This window comes from Eurosta solidaginis, chromosome 3 (genome assembly GCF_040869045.1).
Source record: "Eurosta solidaginis isolate ZX-2024a chromosome 3, ASM4086904v1, whole genome shotgun sequence".
NCBI classification, from domain to species: Eukaryota; Metazoa; Arthropoda; class Insecta; order Diptera; family Tephritidae; genus Eurosta; species Eurosta solidaginis.
Window position 1 is genome coordinate 46338021 of NC_090321.1, and position 21970 is coordinate 46359990.

General features: G+C 36.8%; 1 protein-coding gene and 1 pseudogene across 8 annotated transcripts in view; one reads left to right on the forward strand and one right to left on the reverse strand.

The window, feature by feature from the left end:
* The first annotated feature begins 7534 nt into the window (after positions 1 to 7534).
* Positions 7535 to 12839, forward strand: LOC137245883 (lipid storage droplets surface-binding protein 1-like; annotated as a pseudogene).
* Positions 12729 to 21970, reverse strand: part of igl (igloo) — a 762142-nt gene continuing 752900 nt past the window's right edge. For all 8 annotated transcript variants that reach the window (XM_067771526.1, XM_067771523.1, XM_067771519.1 and 5 more), the window contains exon 4: positions 12729 to 19166. In XM_067771526.1, the coding sequence (XP_067627627.1) occupies positions 18940 to 19166 (227 nt within the window). In that variant the 3' untranslated portion in view covers positions 12729 to 18939. The remainder of the gene's footprint in view (positions 19167 to 21970) is intronic.

Below are 21970 nucleotides of genomic sequence, written 5' to 3' on the forward strand. Positions count from 1 at the left end.
AGTTGAACCCAGCACCCTCGGGGTGGTAGGCGGAGCATGCTACCATAACACCACAGCGGCCGCCTCGATCAGTTATAGCTTGTGTAAATTTTTGGCTGAAAGTGCCTACTAAAACTAAAATCTTGTTTATGGCAAATACAATAAGTAAGGACGGGACTGTCTGCGGCTGTGCCGATGAATTTTACCTTTCATGAATGGGGTTGAACAAATATCTTATCCCATTCGTAATATCCAAATAATCGGCGGTATAAGATATGAAATATATAGTGAACAGATGTACATGCCTAATCGATATTTAAGATAAATAAAAAATAAAAGATATGTAGGTTCTTTGTGTTAGGATGCATAGTCTCACGTTTTTCGTGGCATGCATGAAATAGCTTTGACCATTAATCACTTATCTCAACAATATATGCCGCAAACGTAAGCATTCGGTGAATTTTGAAGATTCGACCTGATAAATTGAGGAAGATGTGAAAAAAATCCTCTTTTCTGAAAAATTGCTTGTATGGGGGATATATGGAATAGTGGTCCGATCCGGCCGGTTCCGACAAATGTTTAATCGGACACCAAAATATACCAGCTCACCAAATTTTATCAAGATATTTAAAAATTGAGGGACTAGTTTGCATACAAACATACAGACGGACAGACGGACATGGGTAAATCAACTCAACTCTTCATCCTGATCATTTGAATTTTGAGACTCGTCACAAACTTAATATACCATTTAATTTCCATGAAAGGTATAAAAAGCTTATTAAGCGTTTATAGCTTCCCATACAAATTTTCTGATATATGAACCTAATGAGCCTATTTAATTAATAACTATAATGGAAAGTTTTAATCAGTTAAACAAACAGATACATATTGACGCATATACCAACGAAATGAAATGAACGTGGCTTTGACAAAACATTTTGTTATACTTTTTCAAAGCAAAATTTCCTATTAACTGTTTGTTTATATGTACATATGTATGTATATTTACACCGTTGAGTTGTGTTATCAAATTGATGTGTATACAATGAATGTGTTTTATGAAGTTTTATCTGTTTCCAAACTGCTTATAGTTTCTATTGTATACTGCTAAAAACCAGAGTTGAGAGAAGTGCACGAAATTCTGAGCAACAACTCTGCTCGCACTTAAATGGGCTGACATAATCAAAATCTTTCGTTAATTATTTCCGAAAAGAACGAAAAGATCCGGCGATAGTTAAAACATATTCGGTGCCAGTTCTTCCGATATGAGTCCCTAAACAATCGTGAAATACTTTCAAAAAATATGGAGTTAGTTCCCAAAAAGTCTGGACGATATTATTACGAAAATAATTCGGAAACGGATCTGTAACAGATCCAAGAAACTCTCGAACACAGTCTCTAATCGGTCCGGAAATAGTCCTAGAAAAATTTGAAATAGCCCCGAAAATGTTCCTCAAATAATCCCGAAACGATCCTCGTAATAGTCTCAAAGCATTTAATCTATAAACAGTTCTAAAACTATTTCGATCACTATGCCAAAATGATCCTGAGGTATTCTAAAAGTAGTCCCGACAAGATTACATACACCGTTTCGAGCTGGCCCAAATATTTCCGATTTCATGCTGAAAAATATCCCAAACTATCTTGCTATAATCTCAAGAGTACGGAAATGGTCCCAGAATGATGCCGAAATTGTCCTGTAAGTAACCAGAAGACACAATCTTTTAGACTAACATCTATATAAACCTTGAACCGTGCATACATACATATATTATAAATGTGAAATTTGGGATGTTCGATGTCTGGATGAACCAAAGTAATAAGGAAAACCATATAAAGTGGAGCGCAAGTTACATGGACTGGTAAGTTGACACGAATAGGTTAAGGCGCCGCTAGGTAGCGCACGGGTCGGAATAATTAGATGAGAACTTAAACCGGCTTTTAGGTAACTTTTCGATGAGCTAGATACTAGAAATTTCAAATAAAATTCAGAGACCAATGACAGTATAAAACGCATAAAAAAAGTTTCGCTGGGGGCGCACGGATCGAGATATTTAGAAAAATCGTACGGAACGGAGGGAATTTTGCGATCGATTTTTAAGTAACTTCCCATTGAGCTACATCTTCCGCGAACTCCTCCTCACTCTTGAGGAGAGTTCGTTTGATGTGGCGCTGATCCAGGAGCCTTGGCTCTCATCGGGAGGATGGGCTCAACGCGGATTTAACGTTTAATAGGCGCAAACGGAAGGACGGGTGCGATATAATAAGCAGGCATTTATCCTACAAGACCCATGCTGCGGAGGTTCCACCGATGGAGTGCAAGAGGCTAGTACAGGACGAAGGGCGCAAATGGCGGTTGGTCATAGGCGCGAATGCAAAAAGCGCACCACAATGCGTGGGGATGAGTAGATACGAAAGAGAGAGGCGAATCTTTATTTTGTTACATCCTGCAAACCAATTTGCAGATAGGAACACTTCCCCGTTCATACATACATTGGGCCAACATCCAGCAATGAACCTTGAGCTCCGAACGCGATATATCACGCTATGATTTTCAGGTTCTTGATAGACCACCCTTCCCCGACCATGCGTATATCAGCTTCAGAAGAGGATAGAGAAGGGAGGAACCTTTAGAAACCCTAGGTCAACAAACTGGACTAAATTCCAGAAATAGGTACAAACAAAACTGGAACAACCCAAATAGGTTGCAAATGTGGAGGAACTGGAGGAGTGTAATGAATTCCTAACAAGGACGCTTAGCGTCCCATGGTGGATCAATTAGCTGAGTCTTCTAAGAAGGCAGGTAAAAGAAATGTTAAAGCGAGCAAAGATCGCAGAAAGCGAAGCGTGTCGGGACAAGTACAGGGATCTACTGAGGATCTACAAGATTGAAATGTCCAGGGCGAAGGGAATCTCATGGAAAAGTTTCTGTACGGACACAGAGTGCTGCAGCGAAAAAGCATGGGTGAAAAAAGTTCTAGCAAGGGGAAACATAGTCCAGGGACTCAAAAAGAAGGAGAACAGGGAATGGTCACGTAATAAGGAGGAGTGCCTTGAGATGCTTTTTGATACACATTTTCCATCGGGAGATGATTTAGAAGAACCAGCAGACACCGCTCACACCTCGATCACGGTACGGGTAGTGCCTGGCTTGTTGACCTATACCAAGATCGAATGGGTGGTGGTGACGACGTTTTCTAAGTTTCAATCGCTACAAGTTTCAAGTAGAGCGGTCTTGGAATGGCTTTAAGTAATATTCGATGGGTGCAAAAGACTGAATCATGTACAACAATCTTGGAGAACTTCTCGCGTATCTTTCCTACCAAAGGAGGGGCAGATCGGTCACGTGTATCCCAAAGACTATATACCAATTAGCTTAACATCATTTCTGCTCAAAACCTTTGAGAGGCTGATAGATATGTACATAAAGTCCAACGTGAATGAAAGGCTGCTTTTCACAACACAACCTGAAACATAAGGAATATGCTCTAGGAGTCGTCTTAGACATTGCCGGGGCTTTCAACAATGTTAATAAATGGGCAATTATGGATGGTCTTAATTACATAAAATTGCATACAGCCTTCACCAGATGGATCGGCTGCATGCTAAATTGCAGGAAGATTACATCACATTGGTGATTGTACGAGGCCAAGAAATCAGTGGAAAAGGGCACGCCGCAGGGAGGGGTGCTATCACATCTGCTGTGGACGCTGATCGTCAACCAACTACTCAGGCAATACGAGGAGGGACACGTAAAACTTACAGCTTACGCAGATGACGTTGCAATTGTCATAAGTGGAAAGTGCCTTCAAACGATTAGCTCTTTGATGGATCGATCGTTTCGAGCGCATCTAATATCGGGTTGACAGCCAACGCGGAGAACAGGGATATAGTATTATTTACAAAGAGGTACAAGGCACCAAATTGGACCAAGCCTAAGTTAGTAGGTGTGAGCCTACAGGAGAAAGCTAACACAAAATATCTAGGAATCTTCCTAGACAGTAAGCTCTCATGGTATCTTACCGTGGGAGAGAGCATGGAATCTTACCGTGGGGGAGAGGGTGAAGAAGACCTCAACGGCACTTTATGCATGAAAAAGAATGCTGGGATGTACGTGGGGTTTATCGCCCTCTCACATGTGGTTTTTACAGCGATTGTGAACCCTATCCTATGGTGCACAAAAAACAACCAACCTCAAAAAACTAGAGCGTGTATGCAGACTATCAATGCTAAGCATTATGGGAGCCCCGACGGCTGCACTGTATGCCATTCTGCACATTGCACCTGTAGACCTGGTAGCAAAGAACATAGCGTTAACAACTGCAACCAGGTTCAGTGACTCGGGGCGGCTTGATCGCCGACCATTCGGCCATAGTAGTATAGCGTCATCAATTACAGAACGAGCAGACTACCTGATGCCCTATATGCACTTCGAGAAAGATCTTAAGGGCACAATAGAGACGGATGTTTGGCGCAAGGGTGCTGAAATGGCGGACGAGGCGATACATGTGTACGCAGATGGTTCCAAGGTAGTGGAAGGAGTAGGATCTGCGGTATGCTCTGCTGATTTGGATTCAAAGAGATCATACAAGTCGCCAGATTCCTGTAGCGTTTTCCAAGCGGAAATATTAGCCTTAACCAAAGCGTTAGAGACACTGGAAGATAATCAGCCCTATTCTGCATTTCGACTTGGATTGGAATTTTTTCGATTTGGCAATTTTGGTATTCTGTGTTCCAATCTCTTTCGATCCAACTTCGAATCGTTCGATTTTTTGTATTCTGCATTTCGATCGTAGTTCCGTTTTTCTAAGTTGCAAATTAGTTGGCGGAAAAATATTTTATTTTTATTTTTTTATTAATTTATAACAGAATTTTAACAAAAATGTAAGTAAAACTTGTTAAGAAACGTAGAAGGCTTGATGATGATTGTTTTTTATATGTTTCCAGGTCAAAAACAACATGTCGATGTCGAAGTCCTTGGACGTATTTGCCCCGCAAAAGTATCTAACACATACTTGAAAGCACCCTTATTGAGAAAGTTTTTTTGAACCTAAATAAGAAAATAAGTCATTAAACTTTACCACTTTTAAGTTCAATTTCTTACAATTCGTCACTCATCTCAAATGGATTACACAAATGTCGCAATATTTGCCTTTCCATTCTCGTCTGGCCATTTTCGTATGCGTTGCTTTCCAACTCCACAAATATGCCGCGGCTATTGATTCCATTATAATAGACAGCTATAATTTGTGTCTGTTCGTTGGGTCCAGTTATATGCCAAAGCAAGCTGCCGGCGTAGAGGAAGGTGAAGCGAAAACGTAAACAATCCTTGCGGAAGGAATAAATAAACCTTTATAAAGTATTTTAGGCCAGTGCAATGAAATTAGCATCCTTAAAATTCAGAAAATGTCAACTATATTCGTGCAGGAATCCGTTTTAACAAAACTTGGTGGCCACGGCAGGGAATTGGCCAAAAGAACGACAAAAACACTTACAATTATGAAAGCACTTCACTCAAAAAAATATAGGACTGCGGCAATATATTCTATTGCTTTTTTTTGTACAAAATGGCGTGGATAATAAAATATAAACGTTTTTCAGTATTTTTTACAAATTTGCTTTAATTTATTTTGTTCCAATGTTCACACATTTCGTACCAACAGATGATTTCGAAAAATCATTTGCTCTTCCTCTTCTCTTTACGATTCCGTCGTAATACAGAATACCAAACTTCGATTAAAGCGGAGCGGAGAACGGGAACGTAATCGAAATGCAGAATAGGGGTGAATAGCTTAAACTGCAACCGTGTTAACTTTTATATGGAGAGCCAAGCAGCAATTAAGGCAATAATCTTGCATAGCACAGCATCTAAAAGTGTGTTAGAGTGTAAGCAGTCTCTGCAAAGAATTGCGACAGGGAGAAGCATACATATATATTGGGTCCCATGGCATAGGGGAATAGATGGGGGTGAAAAAGTGGATGAACTAGCTAAAAAGGGAATATCCCTTAAAGGTTGGTCTGTAGACGTCCCAATTAGATTGCGCGAGATTAAGAGAAGGCGTGAGGTGCACGTTATTGATCAAGCGGGAAAGGCGTGGGTTCAAGCGTGAGGCTCTAAAGTGTCGAAGATTATCTGTAGGTCTTACAACCTTATACTAACAAAGTTGCTTCTATCATTAATAAGAGAGGACTGCATGCTCATGACGGGTACTCTGAATGGACGCTGCCCTCTGGCGTCACATGACTTTAAATTAGGCTTGGACATTGATAGCAGATGTAGGAAGTGCGGGTCGGAAGAGGAAACGATCGAGCACGTTTTGTGCTCGTGCCCTGCGCTTGCCAGGCTAAGACTCCAGCCATTAGGGGTGATACAGCTGTCAGATCTAGAAGCAGCAAGTGTGTTAAGTGCTAGACAACTTCTAGTATTTCCCAAGAGGACGGAGTTATTTTATAACATAGGTCCTGGTTTTTCAGTTTGGTCGTTAAAAGAAACTTCTGGTGAAACTACGGACTCATTCAGTCCATGTAAGGTCCTCACGGACCGGACAGTTCAACATAACCTAACCTCCCATTGAGCTACGAATGTGAAGCTTCACAGTTAGGTTAAGACATCGGCACAATGCTCTATCTAGTCCAACTTCGATCTGGATAGTGTAACAGGTTAAAGTCTTACCTATCTAGAATCAATCCCGATATACAAAATGTATGCCCTGCTTGCAATGTGACCGCACATGACCATCTCTTCAATTGTAATGTGGAACCAACGCCTCTAACACCCCTCTCATTATGGTCTACCCCTGTTGAAACAGCAAGTTTCCTTGAACTCCCGTTAGAGGATATTGATGAAAATTTGTAATCGGCCACACCTATTGGATGGGGCGAAGCACTACTGCAACAACAAAAATAAAATTTAAAAGTTAGGCATGTTAATAGCCGTTGGCAGGAGGTGGGCTTACCCCATGATGTAATTACAAGGTGACTGACGTTGGCAGCTTCTCTTTCTAATCCGCCATCTTAAACTCCCACTCTGAAATTCGATTTGCCTCTTTGCGAAACTACTTTTTCATTCAGAGGAAAAGTTGTAATAAAAACCATACAAATTTATTTTCCTGTAAAAGTATGAAGCGGCATCACTTTAAATGTTTTATAGCTTAAATAATATCGATAGATATTATTTTAATATGTTCTTGTAAATTTATTTATAGGTTTTGTTGGAGGTGAAGCATGAAACCAGACTTCTGCTTTTGAATCTGTGCAGCCGCCGTTAAACATTTTAAGCTCCTCTAAAGCAATTAGATGGCGTTAAGGGTACAAGTTTGGATTTGCTGTAACAGCGCATATTATTTATTTATTTATTTAAATACAGTAATCTTTGAAATACAATGTTTCTTACAGACTACATAACGAATTAAATATATTTACAAAATAATTGTTTAAGTTAAAAATTCTTTTAATTGTAATTTGAATTTAGATTTTCCAATTGAGAAATCTATATTCAAAGAATTCGAGAACAAATTAAACTCTTGTAAGGTTCTGATGAGAGGAGCATAATATGCATAGTTAGTCCTCACGCATTCAATAAAAAAACAAATCATTACTTCTCAGGTTCCTCTGTGGAACCAAGAAGTTAATTCGTTGTAAAAGAGTCAGAGCGTCTACTATGCCTTGAATGATGTCAAACACAAAGCTAAGCGAAAGCAAGATTTTTCTGTTATCCAACGTCTTCAGGTTAATAAGGGGACATCTAGCATTATAAGACGGAATATGCTCCTCAAAGTTTAATCTGCGCAGAGCAAATTTTATGAAGGTCTTTTGCACCCATTCTAGCCTCTTTATATGGCAATAGTAAAATGGTCTCTATATAAACACAGCGTATTCTAACGTGGAACGAACCATCTAGGTGTAAAGAAGTTTTAGAGTGTATGGATCAGTAAAATCAGTATTGCAACGGCGTATAAAGGCAAGCATTGTGTATGATTTAGCAATTGCATGATTTATATGATCACGTAACATAAATTTGGAGTCAAAAATTACTCCTAAATCTCGTATTTTAGACTGCGTAGCCAGTTTAGATCCATTAATACCATATGATGTAGGAATTAAGGAACGGGATTTTGAAAAAGTTATGTGAAAACATTTAGTAATATTGAGTTGCAGGTGGTTTATTCTACACCAACTGGCTACATTGTCCAGATCATTTTGCTTCAGAATACACGAAATTTTTGAAAAGATTTTCACGTCATCCGCATACAAAAGGAACTCAGAGGATAAAAAACTGGAAGATATATCATTAATAAAAATAACAAGAAGGAACCTGAGGAACGCCTGAGGAGGCAATGAAAGGTTCGGACGCTCAATCATCAACAACGACTACACATTTGCGAATAGAAAGATAAGATTTAATCCATGATAGGAAGGTTGAATGAAAACCGACATTGGCTAACTTTTTTATTAAAATTGAATGACTAACCTTGTCAATGCTTTTGAGAAGTCTGTATAAACAGTGTCCACTTGCTGCCGATCATTAAAAGCTGACACACAGCAATCAAAGAAAACCGCCAGGTTGGAAACTGAGAATCTGCCAGACACGAAGCCATGTTGGATGCAGGAAATTAAGTGACTTACAGAGAAATACATCTTCGGTTTAACGATGTATTCAAACAGCTTCGACGTTGTTGATAGTTTTGCAATAGAGCGGTAGTTAGCCACATTCGCTTTAGTGAATAGGGGTAACTGAGGCAAACTTCCACCCATCAATAAAAACTCCACTTCCAAGGGATTTCTTAAAAATGAGAAGAAGAGGAAGAGCCAAAGCTTTAAAGTTCTTAAAAAGATATGACGAAAAACCGTCCATATCAGGCTTCCTAGAGGGTTTTGTGTTATTCACTCCTAAAACTATATCTTCTAAAGTGAGCACAAGAGAGCCAAAATTTATTGCGCTATTTAAATTGGAGACTATATTAGGCGATGATTGAGAATCACTATCAAAGTTGGATTTGAAGAATTCCCCAAAAAGATTAGCAGCTTCGTAAGTCGAACCTGCCCTAGTCTCATTGTAGAACACGCCTTTTGGAATATTTGAACGAGCCTTCTTCGAGTTAACGTATCGCCAAAAAGAGTTAGGGTTACTCTTGATTTCGCGCTCAAATTTGCGCACATAACTCCTGTATAGAGATTTATTAAGAGATGTGAACTTCTTCTCTTATCTCAAGTAAATATACTTATAAGAGACATTTGAAGACTTAAACCTTTTACAAAATTTGTTTCTCAAATTCTTGAATTTCTTCAACTCCTTGGTGTACCATGGAATCCTGTGACAAGATTTTTTCTTAGGTGGTACAAAAGCTCGACACGTTTCTAATACAATGTTTTTAAAGGTCTTAAAACATTCGACTACCCCGACCCCTTCGAAAAGCACAGCCCAGTCAACAGTGCATAGTTCATTATTCAAAAGCTTTAAGTTATGAGTATTAAAATTAGAATTAAAATCAGTAAACTTCTTTGTTCCCTGGAGTGATGGGAAGGCATAAAACTCAAGATTCAAGACAAGAGGAAAATGATTTGACTGGCATAAGACAAAGGTTCAGAGCACTCGTCCAACGAGAAATTCATGTTACCAGTTATAAAAATAAGATCCAAAAATGTCATTTTTTTATTACAAAAATTATTTATTTGAGTTAGATCTATGCTTAAAAATTTATCTACCAGATAAATTTCGCAAAAGCTGGACATATTACCGGGAATTAAAGATCGGCTATCATCTAAAAAGGACCAGGTTACGTAAGGGAGGTTAAAATCACCCAATACACAAAAATTGTCATCAGACCCATTATTCTTAGAAACTAGAGCTATTACATTATCAACAGGAGCTTTATAAAGTATGTCACAACTAGCAGGGGGAATATAAGAAACGGAAATAAAAAGTTTAGATGAGCCTTGCACTAGAACGCATACTTGATCTAGCAAGGAGTCTTCATTATCCAGAGAAACTAGGAACGACTGATAGCATTTTTTAACCGCTACTAGTACTCCTTCCCCTCTGCATAGTCCAATCTTGATAACATCCCTGTCTTTGCGGTATACATTATAAGAATTTGAATTAAAAGATTCATTGTCGTTGAAATCTGCATTAAGCCAAGTCTCAACAAAGACAAAGATGTCATAATCAGAATTTGTACTTGTTTATCTACCACCAGAAATGGTGTATTGAAATACAAAAGAATATATGTCGGATCATTTGGTGCGACCGGTGCTGAAATATGCCGATTCTGTGAAACATATCTGCAATACCGTATTAGAGAGTCAGTTGACTGCATATGCGGTACAAAGTTTGGATGAAGCATTTACCGTTGGTGATAAATTCGTTCATAAAGATTTGATAATAATTCCACGTATTCAAGATCAAGTTTATGCACAAAAAGATGACTATAATAATGTTTTCGCAAATATTAACGAGACAGGCGCCACTAAAGCGATTCATCCCGGCCAACGATTCTCACGCAAACGTAAACGTCGTTTAACCCAACGAACCCTGTACGAAGCACGAGCTTTGAGAAAACAATGAGGAATGCAGCTGAATTAATTGCCACTGATCCAACATTGGCTTTCCAAAAAGCTGTGGGATTACATAAGTAAGGATGAGTCAGAAAATCAAGCTCGCCATGAGAGTTTGGAACAACTTATAGTCTTCTTGCCACGCGAATCAGCACAATGTCATTTTGAACTTTAGTGCAACTTTGGCAGCAAGAATACCAAAAACAGTTTCCACCACCAATAAAAAGTTAAAACCATGTCAAAGGATGAAGCCGAATCCTTAATTAAACGAGCATTCTATGGCTATCTACAAATCATCAGTAATACTTGTTTGGAACGTTTGGTTACTTTTCTTTTTGGTCGAGTCTAAGCGAAAATAGTTACAGTCTCTAGCAACGCATCAACGACAGAACGACGACGACGTGAATCGCAGGGCAGTAATGTGTCTACTGAGGAATATAATATTCCACTTTTAAATCCTGAGAAACCAGCTAACGAAGGTGAGTTTTATCGACCGAAATCACTCCTTTCGCTAGTAGGGAATCATAAATTACGGACTGAACCAGGAACCCCCATCATAGGACAGTGATCGTGGCACTCAACCTGTCGAAAGTTTAAGACACAGTCAACCAGGGCACGCTACTCCAAGACATAGAAGGTATACCGCAAATCGGTTCAAGTTAGGAACCAAACTTCAAAATCTAGTAGAGCTAAACAGGGGGTGCCACTGGGTGGTGTTCATCCGCGATTCTGTTTTTCTGATTTCTACATATCAAAGCTCCCTTCCACACCAGAAGGAGTTACCATCATTTCCTATGCCGGCGACTCCACGATAATGACAACAGGACATGGCCCTCCAAAACACGAATTTGTTTATAGAATAAATCGCTATCTCCCCTGTATTTCTGGCTTCTTCACCTCGCGCGACCTGGTACTATCACCGAACATATCCAGGGCACTCTGTTTAGGATGTGGAAGGAAATGATGACGCAAATATTGGACTTCACGTCGATGGTGTTACGCTACCGAATGTCAGTCACCTAAACTTCTTAGGGGTGACGTTCGATAACAAAATCACATTCAAGTCACATGTCACCTAAATTGTATCCAAAGTACAATGCCGCAACAAAATTCTGAAGTTGCTTACCAACAACACTTGGGGAAAAGACAAAGAAACGTTGATAACCACTTGCAAAGCAATTGGCCGGCCGTTTGTATGCTACGCGTCATCAGTTTGGTCGCCTAGTCTTAAAAACACACACTGGAAAAGGCTGCAGGCCCGCTAAAATGCTGCATATAGAACTGTCACGGGATGTCTTCTTATGACCCCTGACAACATTATGTAGTAAGGCAAAAGATCTCAAAATTAAAGAGCATAACGAATTGCTGAAGGAACAGTTTTTGCTTAGTCACAAACCAGGAAACAGTAGCAAACAACTGCTTGATCTAGCTCCGCTTCCAAGAGAGTTAAGGAAGCACCTCCATAAGATGAGATCAGGCACCTACATTCCAAGGAGCCCTAAGCAAAATCCATACAGAATCAGTAAACGCTTTTGTTGGGTTACGGCCGGTGAGCCACGTTATCAATATCCTTGCCTTGCCGAAGAAGAAAGCATACCACCAAGGGAGACCCGAAGCTCTCTTTGGCTTTGGAACTCTGCCCACAGTTGGGCTATAAGCATATGGGTTGGAGAATAAGCATTTTGATACCCCTTCCCGAAACAAAATTTGGCATAATCAAAAGTTGGCGGGGCCTACACTATTATTATAATTTTTTTTTTTTTGGGAATGTTTTTTTTTGCAGAAATATGCTCGAATCGCTTATAAAACCATTGTCGGAGGACGACGCCGTTAAGTAAAAATACTAAATATTTGTTCCGAAAGTACTTTGAACTGGATACAAAAAATTTCGTTATAAGAAAAAGACATATTACCTATTTACCGCGGCAGTCGCTTTGGCCAATATTCACTTCTTTAATAAACAAATCACAAAATATTAGTTTCGTGCTTTGCTAAAAAAAGTACCAGATTTAATACTATTTCACAAAAGGGTCCCTTCTTTTCTCCCCCTTTCTCTCATCCTTCGTTTAATATGGGAGTTTTCAAAATGAGCTGTCACTACATATACCACCTTGTCGTTATTACATCATGGGCTTACCCAATAACAGGCATGGGTGACAACAAGTTTATTGAACTAAAGAAAATACTCGAGGTTTGGTTTTGTGTTTTTGTTTTATTAGTTCTATTACTTTCACTAGATGACTGTTATTAAGATTTTATTTCAAGTTCCTTTCATGTATATTTTAATTTAATTTTCAGCATGAAATTTTAAATTCCTGTAATTAATATATATGTTTATTTCTAAACTTTTTTGAGTTTGTTTTTATATTTTTCAATTTGTAATTCTTAAGTGATTTGTTTTACGAGTATAGGAAGGCCATTTCAATATGCCATAAATGAGGTCGTGTATACATTTCTTCTGTCTCATTTGACTTGCTTGTGTGAATTGCTGTGGAAAATGTTTAAACTTGCTATTAACTGTTTTTTTATTTATTACTTAAATTGTTGTTAAATACATTGTGGTATGGAAAGTTCACTTAATTTATGATGTATGCAAATTTTTTGCTTCTAAATTTTTTATGAGAAATTTGTTATATATAATTATTGTAACATATATGTGTGTATGCTTTTATGTGGAAAATTATGTTATACCAAAAGAGTCAAATAGTTGTTATGTTTGTAAATAATGATATACATATGTATGATTGTGTCTTAAGTAAATATTTATTTATTAATTGAACTGTTTAATGTAATTATTATGATATTTGCATTGGGTGAATGTGCATGTATGTAAGTAATACAGTGTATCAAAGGAGAAATTGGCATAATTTTTAACTGAGAAATCGGTGAAATAGATTCAGCACGTTGATGAGCGCTTAAAATATAAATTTAAAGGGGACTTTCATAACTATAGCTCAAACTATATACTGTAAAAAATTAATCGTAATTTAGTCTTTAACGTCGGTTGGTAGTAAATATAGCTTTGCAAGTTAGAACTTCGTTATCCTTCGTCAAATTTGGCTTCCGAACAAACAGATTTCGCCGTTGTGCCGACTTCAGTGCCCCTTCGTTCTCTCGTTTCATGCTATTGTTATATGAGCAAAGCTATTATACCGTGACAAGTATAATTGACCTTGCGATAATCCCCTGCGCGTAAGGAGTTATGAATATCCTAGCGGTAGGTATATCGATCGTAAAATACGATAAAAATACCATGGCTCTCCAATCCATGAGTGGTGTATAAATCGAAATCGAATCACTGTGAGCACGCGTAACGCTTGCGGGAACCTATCATGGTCGTTATTAAGAACTATACCAGCGGGGACCATGGAAGCAGTTCTGGGATGCTAGGACTTGATAAGCGTAATACAAAGATTTATAGCTTCTGAAACCCAATTGTCAACCTCACCTAAGCTAGGCGAATCCTGTTACAAATATCAATGCATCATGCACATATTTAGCAGGCGAGGCTCTGGCGACCTGGGGGCGTGATGGCATAGAAAGATTAAACCTGTCATGTCGTGGTCATGTTAATAGTTTCCGAGATGGTCGGGCTTGTACGTTTATGTTGCTTTGTTACCGGAACGTACGTGATCTATATCCGGCAAAGGACTATAAGCCTGGATTGCACTCCAAAAAAGCCTCGGGTTCGGCCCCTACGGGGGAAAATCGCACGGACTGTGGCACAGTTCAGTTTTGGGGAGCTGACAATAAAGTATACTCAACGGAGCTATGCAGCCCCTTTTCGCCGAGGTTGACAATAAAGCATTCGAAGTTGACAATGACCAGGGTTAGGATTTAAAGGCAACAAAAATTTGCAAATAGGCAAAATTAGTTTTTAAAAAACGCAAAAAAAGGCATTTATTATTGAAAGGAGAAATTCGGTATACATTTACGTTCTAAAATCTAACTTTTAAGTAATTTAAAATCGCCCTGAAATAAAAATGTGTAGGTACTGCACTTGAAGATATTGAACTTAAAACGATTTTATATAAATAGTCCGTAAGACAATGCACGGTAAATATAAAAAGGCAAGAAAAAGGCAAAGCGCCTAGAAAAGGCGGAAAAAGGCCATACAATCAAAAAGGGCGCAAAAAATGTATAATAAAAATTTGTATTTTTAATAAAAAAGATGTAAACGCGTAATTCTTGAGTTCATTTACAGATAGGACAAAATAGGCAAATGCCTTAAAATCCTAACCCTAACAATAATTAATAAAATTAAAGAGCATAACGAAATGCTGAATATACAGTTTTTGCTTCGTTGTCGCAAACCTGAAGGTCCTAGCAAAGAACTGCTTGACCTAGTTCCGTCTTCAAGAGGGCTAAGGAAACATCTCTATTAGCACTATGGTGAGAACCGGAATCCGTTTTACCAGAGAAGCATAAGAAAGCCCTGAACGAAATCAATACAGAATCCGTAATCGCCTTTGCCAGCACGCGCCCGGTGGACCCCGCTATCGATATACAACATCCTGCTCTTGCAGAAGAAGAAAGCACACTACCAAAGGAGACACGAGCCTCCACATAACACAAACTATATTTTCAATTGTAATGTGGTACCTACGTCTCTAAACCCAACTTCCCTATGGTCCAACCCTGTTGAGACTGATAGTGTCCTTGAACTCCCGTTAGAGAACTTTTATGACAATTTATGAGTTGTCGCACCTATGTCGTGTGGCGAAGAAGTACTGTTAACACATCAAGAACAAACCGACAAGGAGGCCATCTCTTTGAAGTTAAGCGGTATCTTCGTTGGAAAGTTGGCAATAAAGTTCGAAGAGAAATTTCAATGTGATGGAAGGAATAGGCTGTAATCACATCGCTTAATTGTGATGCAGGTTATTCTGGTCCTTAGTTTTTCACATCCCCTAATACTTGTATTAAAATTGTGTAATTGAATCATATATCCGGCGGTGTTCCAACGTTCAGAACACGATGTAGCGGATTATTTGTGCTTAGGTTATAATGATAGTGGAACTCACGGTTGAAAAGTGTTTAGATAGACATTGTATCTTACCAAGGCAAGACCTTGTGATTGTACACGCGAGTGTAAGCTAATTTCTTACCAACAATTGACACTGCAGTGTTTGGCCTTTTTTAGCTGTTCATTGGGCCGCTGATAACGCAATTAGATCCGTGAGGCAGAGCCTTACATGACAAATACTCACGTTAAGCATATATACTATGCGAGCTCTATCGCCTTTTAATTTCAGTCAGTGTTTGTATACAACTTTTTGATTTTCGGTGGCGAACTTTGTTAGCCAAAACCTCAACTCAGATCATAATTTGTAACTGCGAGAATTTAAATCTGGATGTCTACGGTATCATGACGTTAACGGAAATAATAGAGGCGGAATATTCTTAATCGATATGAAGCTCTAACCTGTGTTAGCGAATTAGTTTCCAGAACCTCCTTTGCAGTCATAAAGTTTGTACTATAGTTTTTTCAAAGCAATGCATTGTGGCGAATGTTGACATCACTATGCTGTTAGTAAATAATCACGAAAAGAAAACGCAGCAAGCAGGGATACTTATGTACTAGGCAACAAAGAGATATCACACACACACATACACACGCATATGGCTAGTATAAAAGCATAAACCGCAAATTTACATGTATATAGCTGGTAACCAAGCATGAGATACAACTGTTCGCGAAATTACTAGACCGTAGTAGAAATTGGTGAACGAGAAAACCGAGAGTATAAAAGCAGCGCAAGTAGTTTGATTTAAACACGCTATTAGTTGCGAAGGGAAGTATAATTGTGCTACTCCCAAAGTAGTCCAATAAAGACCATTTTGCAATACAGAATAATGGGGTTATTTATTCGACAGTTCAGCGATTCGAACGTTAGTAGAAGGTTTCACATAAGCTGAATTCCCCAAAATGTATTACAGTATAATAACTATTTCCGCCGTTTAAAATTTACAACATTTAGTTTTGCTCAGTTAAAAATTATTGAACATGCACACTAAAGTAATAATAGAACCTTAAATTTGTAGCATTCACAAAGTGTCATAACACTTTAAATTGTCGCTAATAATAAATTTACGACTTTAAGACTATAGCGCATGCGACGGCACTTTGTGAATACCCCAAATGTTAAACACTCGCACCAACGATAAGCTCGTGTTGTGGGGGGTAAAGTGGGCGTGCGTGTGGAGTTGAAAAAAGTGTTTTATAACATAAACAATGTCACAGCTTTTGTTTTGATTAGCATTTTTTTTTTGTTTTACTAATTTAACTATTTTAAGTTCGACAACTTCGAGGGATGTTTATATTAGGCATGTGTGTGTGTAGATATAGCGCTTAATGACGTTAATTGCATGGCTTGTTTCAGTTGCTGTTTGTTTCTATTTGTTTTCACAGTTGAATTTTAGCCGTATTTTCGTTAGTAATTATTATGTTTGTTGGTTTTTGTAATTTTGTTATTGATTTTTGTATTTTATTTTTGTTGTAAACATTGTTTGTTTATATTTTATAAATATTGGTTACTCTTTGGTATTTGTTGTTTATGTTACGCACGAATGTATTTTTTGTATGTACGATCAAATTTTTTTTTGCTTTAAACTTATTTTTATATATTTTTTACTCACTGCAGCTGCTAAACAAAAAAATAAAGCAGGAGTTTTTATATGTTATATTTAAATTTAAATAACGCTTAATTAATATTTCTTTTTTACTAAATTTTTCTTAAACTATGTAAATAACATTGCTTTTGGACGAACGTAAATAACAACGGTAATGCAGCAGTTTTAGTGGAATTTGTTTTTGTTGAATTTTTAATATGAAAATTTTGAAAATTTAAAATCCTTTCATTAAATTCACACTATTTTTCATACTTAGTTCGCAACGTTTTAGTCAAATTAACGTTAATTTGGCGTTCTTAACGTTAATAAACGAAACGAAATGACTTCGTTTCGTTTATTAACGTTGATTATCGTAACGAAACGATATCGTTTCGTTCGTTAAGCATGCCTGGTTTTATTTCATAGACTCTATAACCAACACTTTATAGTCCACTAACAAATATAACTGTCATGCGCCAAAAACAGCTTTAGTCAAGCTATTACCATGTCTAACTTGTATCGACTTAAGCTGTTTGTGCTTATGACCATGGATTCTTCGCCCAAAAGCAATTACATCTCAAATCTTGTTCTTACATTCTACTTTCATATTTTGTTTCTTGCATCGCAAATCCATCAATTACAATATTTAATTAATTTATTTATCATTCGTTTGAAATATTTTGCGAAAAAAGTAAAGTAATTGTTTTTATTTGTAATGCAATCTAATTTCAACTACATAATTTTGGCAAAGCTTTTTTACTTTTTATTCGCTTTCAACTCTGCGCAATCATCACAATTACGAATGCCTGCGAAAAAGTGTTACACACATTCATATAAAATACATATAATACATAAACTACAATATTATTATTTTCTTTTTAATATTTTACTACTACAATAAATTAAAAAGTATGATTTTATTTTCGTTTATATTTTGCTTTATTTTTATTTTCTGAGTCAGATACGTATTTAAAAAGCTCTAAAAATGTGCAGTGAAACCCCTCTTTCGCCGACTAGCAGTGCTACTAAAAATATAATATTTTTAACAACAAAGTTTGTATGCGTAAGTAAAATAAATAAATAAATAATTGGAGGTTTATTTATTTTAACTAAAAAAAAACCTTGCTTCTTTAAATGTAATTTTATTTAGGGAGTCTTTACACTGATTGATAAGGTTGTTTGTTTACGCTTGTTTCGCGTTTCAATTTAGCTTTTGTTGCTGATTTGTTTTCCCTTATTAACAAACTGTTACAAAAAAAAATAGAAGTTCTTTTTGTTTCAAATGTGAACGTCTGTGTGTAAACTTACCCTTAGCAAAAATGCAACACTGCACACAAGTTTTGTTTTTAAATTTATATTTTTTCAATATATATTTTATGCCATTACCATATTTGCTTAACATTTTACCATTTTCTATGCAATTTTTCAACAATTACCTAATTTTTCATTTATAACTTTTGTTTGTGTTATCTTCAGCTAATTACTTAAAAGCTTATACTATTAATGCTGCATTTTTTTTTCTCTCTCTGTAATTATGTTTATGGCAATCTTGGTATATTTTCTTGAAATCTTAAATTTTTATTTTCCATGACTTCTTTTAATTTTATATTTTTGCTTTGTTTTTATTGACTTAATGCTGTTTTTTTAATTAAAAGTGTTTTTTTTCATACGTTGTTATTTAATAAAATGTTTTTAATAAATAAGCATTTTTTCATCATATATGTATATTCAACATTTTTGTTGTTGTTGTTGTGGTTGTTGTAAGAAAAATGTAGACAAAAACAAATTCTCTTATTCAGTTCCAATATCCTTGCGAATTTTATGTCCTCGGAATGAGGCTTGAATTTTAGTGGCTGCCTTATGCAACTCCGGATCACTGAGATCGATATCTAGCTCCTCAGCTACCTTCTTAGTGATTTCTTGTATGTCGACATCATCAGGCGCATCTTTGGTTACAACTTTACGTGTCAAATGGCCACGAAAAGCGGCCTGAATTTTCGCCGCGGCATCGCACAGTTCTGGAAGAAGTAGAGCGAAATATATATATATTATTAATAGAAGACAGAAAGGCTCAACTTAAGGTGAGTTATCATAGAATTCAGAAGTATAATATGTCGGATTAAGCGCTCCCAGCTGTTATAAAACACGGTTACACAGATGGTAAAAAAAAGGAATCAGCTGAGTAAATAATATAAGTATAGTTTAAAACAAGTAAGGAAGCCTAAGTTCAGGTGAAACCGAACATTACATACCCAGCTGTACACTTGAAATGCTGCTGTTGTTTGTTTTGTGTGTGTTACAAGGCTGCGCAATAATACATATACATATCTTTCTATGCTGAACTAATATTCGTTTAAAAGAAGCAAAAAAGATACAGAGGCAAACACCAAGGACCTTGAGCGGGTAATAATGCTGTGTTCCTGCAGATATGGTGATTTCCCTACTGTTTGCAGGTAAGTACAAAAAAAGTATAAAAAAGGCAGGGTTATTAACGAAATTTTTCAAATTTTACTAGATTTAGCTTTTTACCTACATCTATGAACTTTTACAAAATCTTATATATAAAAGAATGCGATTTAACCGATTTAGTTCATTTTTATTTATTTATTTATTTCCTGTTAAAAGGCATCCGTGCACCAAATTTTTCGTCGAGTTATGGCTCCAGAAACGATGGGAAATACATTGTAAGAAAGGGGCAGTGCCACGCCTATTTCTCAAGGTTTGAATTTTTTCTTGTTATAAAGGCACAAAATACGATTGGTAAAAAACTATTTAACTTATTATTTTTGCCTACGACCCTTTTTAAAGTCATTTATACAAAAGTGGGCGTGGTCCTTAACCAATCTTATCCATTTTTACTAAAAACATTTCCTGCTATGAGGAAAATATCTGCACCCAATTTTGTCACGATGCGTTAATTATTCTTCGAGTTATGGCTCCCGAAATATTGAGAATTGCTTAGACAAAAAAGGGGCGGTGCCATACCCATTTTCAAAAATTTTAGTGTTTTCCAATTTAGCGTTATAATTCAATTTAGAAAGTGAAATTTTATTGATACAAAGCTCTTTTTCGCTAAGATATAGCTTATTATTTTGGTCTACGACCTTAGCCGTGGTCTTTAGCCGATTTTGTTAATTTTTCTTCACAGCATTAGAGTAAAGGCAACCTCTCTGCCAAATTTTGTTACGATAGGTTTAACGATTTTTGATTTACGATTAATAAAATTTTTTTAAAATTGATTTTATCACAAGTGAGCGGTGCCACACCCATTTAAAAAATTGTTTTTTTTTTCAAATTTTTGTCAAGAGTCTCAATATCAGTCCACGTGTCAAATTTCAACATTCTAGGTGTATTATTTACTAAATAATCAGGTTTTTTGTTTTTCCCAAAATGGTATCGTTAAGACTAAGGCTTTATTCTATGACTTCAATAACCCATTAATTTGACTTCCATAGAGTTGGTTGGATCAGCTGTTCTACGCGGAGTTTGCCAGAGCCTCAAAGTAGTTGTTCCACAATTTTCTTTTTATCTCATGATCTATTCATACACGTGGGAACTTTACAGATATGATCAAACTTTGGTCCCACAATTTAAGGCATTTACATACATACCATTTTCATTGCATAAAATCAAAAATATTTATTTATTCACACTCATAACATTTTATTTTATTTTAAAACAAATATCGCTAGTTCGACTGTTGAGTAGAATGTCACCATATCTCAACTGCTGTTTCGAAAACGACCTATCTCAAACTGTTTCGTGATTTGGTGTTCTGTCGAGTAAGGGTGATATTCCACTCAACAGTGAATTTATAACAACACCCTTTAAGATGTATGGGAACTTAAAAATTCACTAACTCTTTCATTTGATAAATTTGTAAATAAATCCGGAGTATAGATCACATCATCAATATAGGCTGCCGCCCCACAAAGATAGTTATTCACAAGTGCCCCTGCTCCATTTTCTCCATAACCCAGTTTACTTTCACTTAATCCAGCACAGAACATTTCGTCTGGTACAACAAACGTTACGTAGTAGTGGCAGTTATGCCTTTTTGTTATAGGCATTGTAGTAGTTGTGAGAAAGTCACTATGAACCCTACGACCTTCAACATTCGAACCCCATCCATTAACTTTCAAATCCATGTCCGGTCGTAATACAGTAAGACAAAGCGGAACAGGATTTATATTAGAACGCGGTGAAAAATCGAAAGCCACTTTAACCACAGCTATTTCGAAAACCATTAGTCTTCGATCACACGGTGGATCACAAATTACTCTGCACTCATTGCGTTTTTGACCGCATCCTCTGTTCAATTCACTTATATCGTCTAAACCAGCTATAACTTCGAGACCTCTTTTTGCTTGTCCTTCTTCATCGAATACGCAATCCCAAACTGTAACAACCGAAATCAAAGAGATTAGGGAACCAGCGCATTTATACTAGGAAAGTTGAAATATCGATACCGAATGTTGGCTGGCCTGTATATATATCCTATTTCCATTTATAACGCGAAACTCCGCATTCGTTTTAGATAAAATGCAGCATGGAACAATAAAGAGGATCGCGAAAATAGTCCGTGAATTCATTTCAGTTTAAGAACTTTTGATCACTTTTTATGTATAAAGACACCGAGATTAATTTTGTTGGCGCTATTTATACCTCAGTAAGCAAAAACCTTTTAGTCAAAATTTCAGGAATTTTAAATAACAACAATACATCTTAATTAAAGTGAAGGCTACACAATAAAACATCTTGTTTGTTTTCACTCGGTCGATTATAAATAAAATTTAATCTAATATCAGCTTTGGTAAGCTAT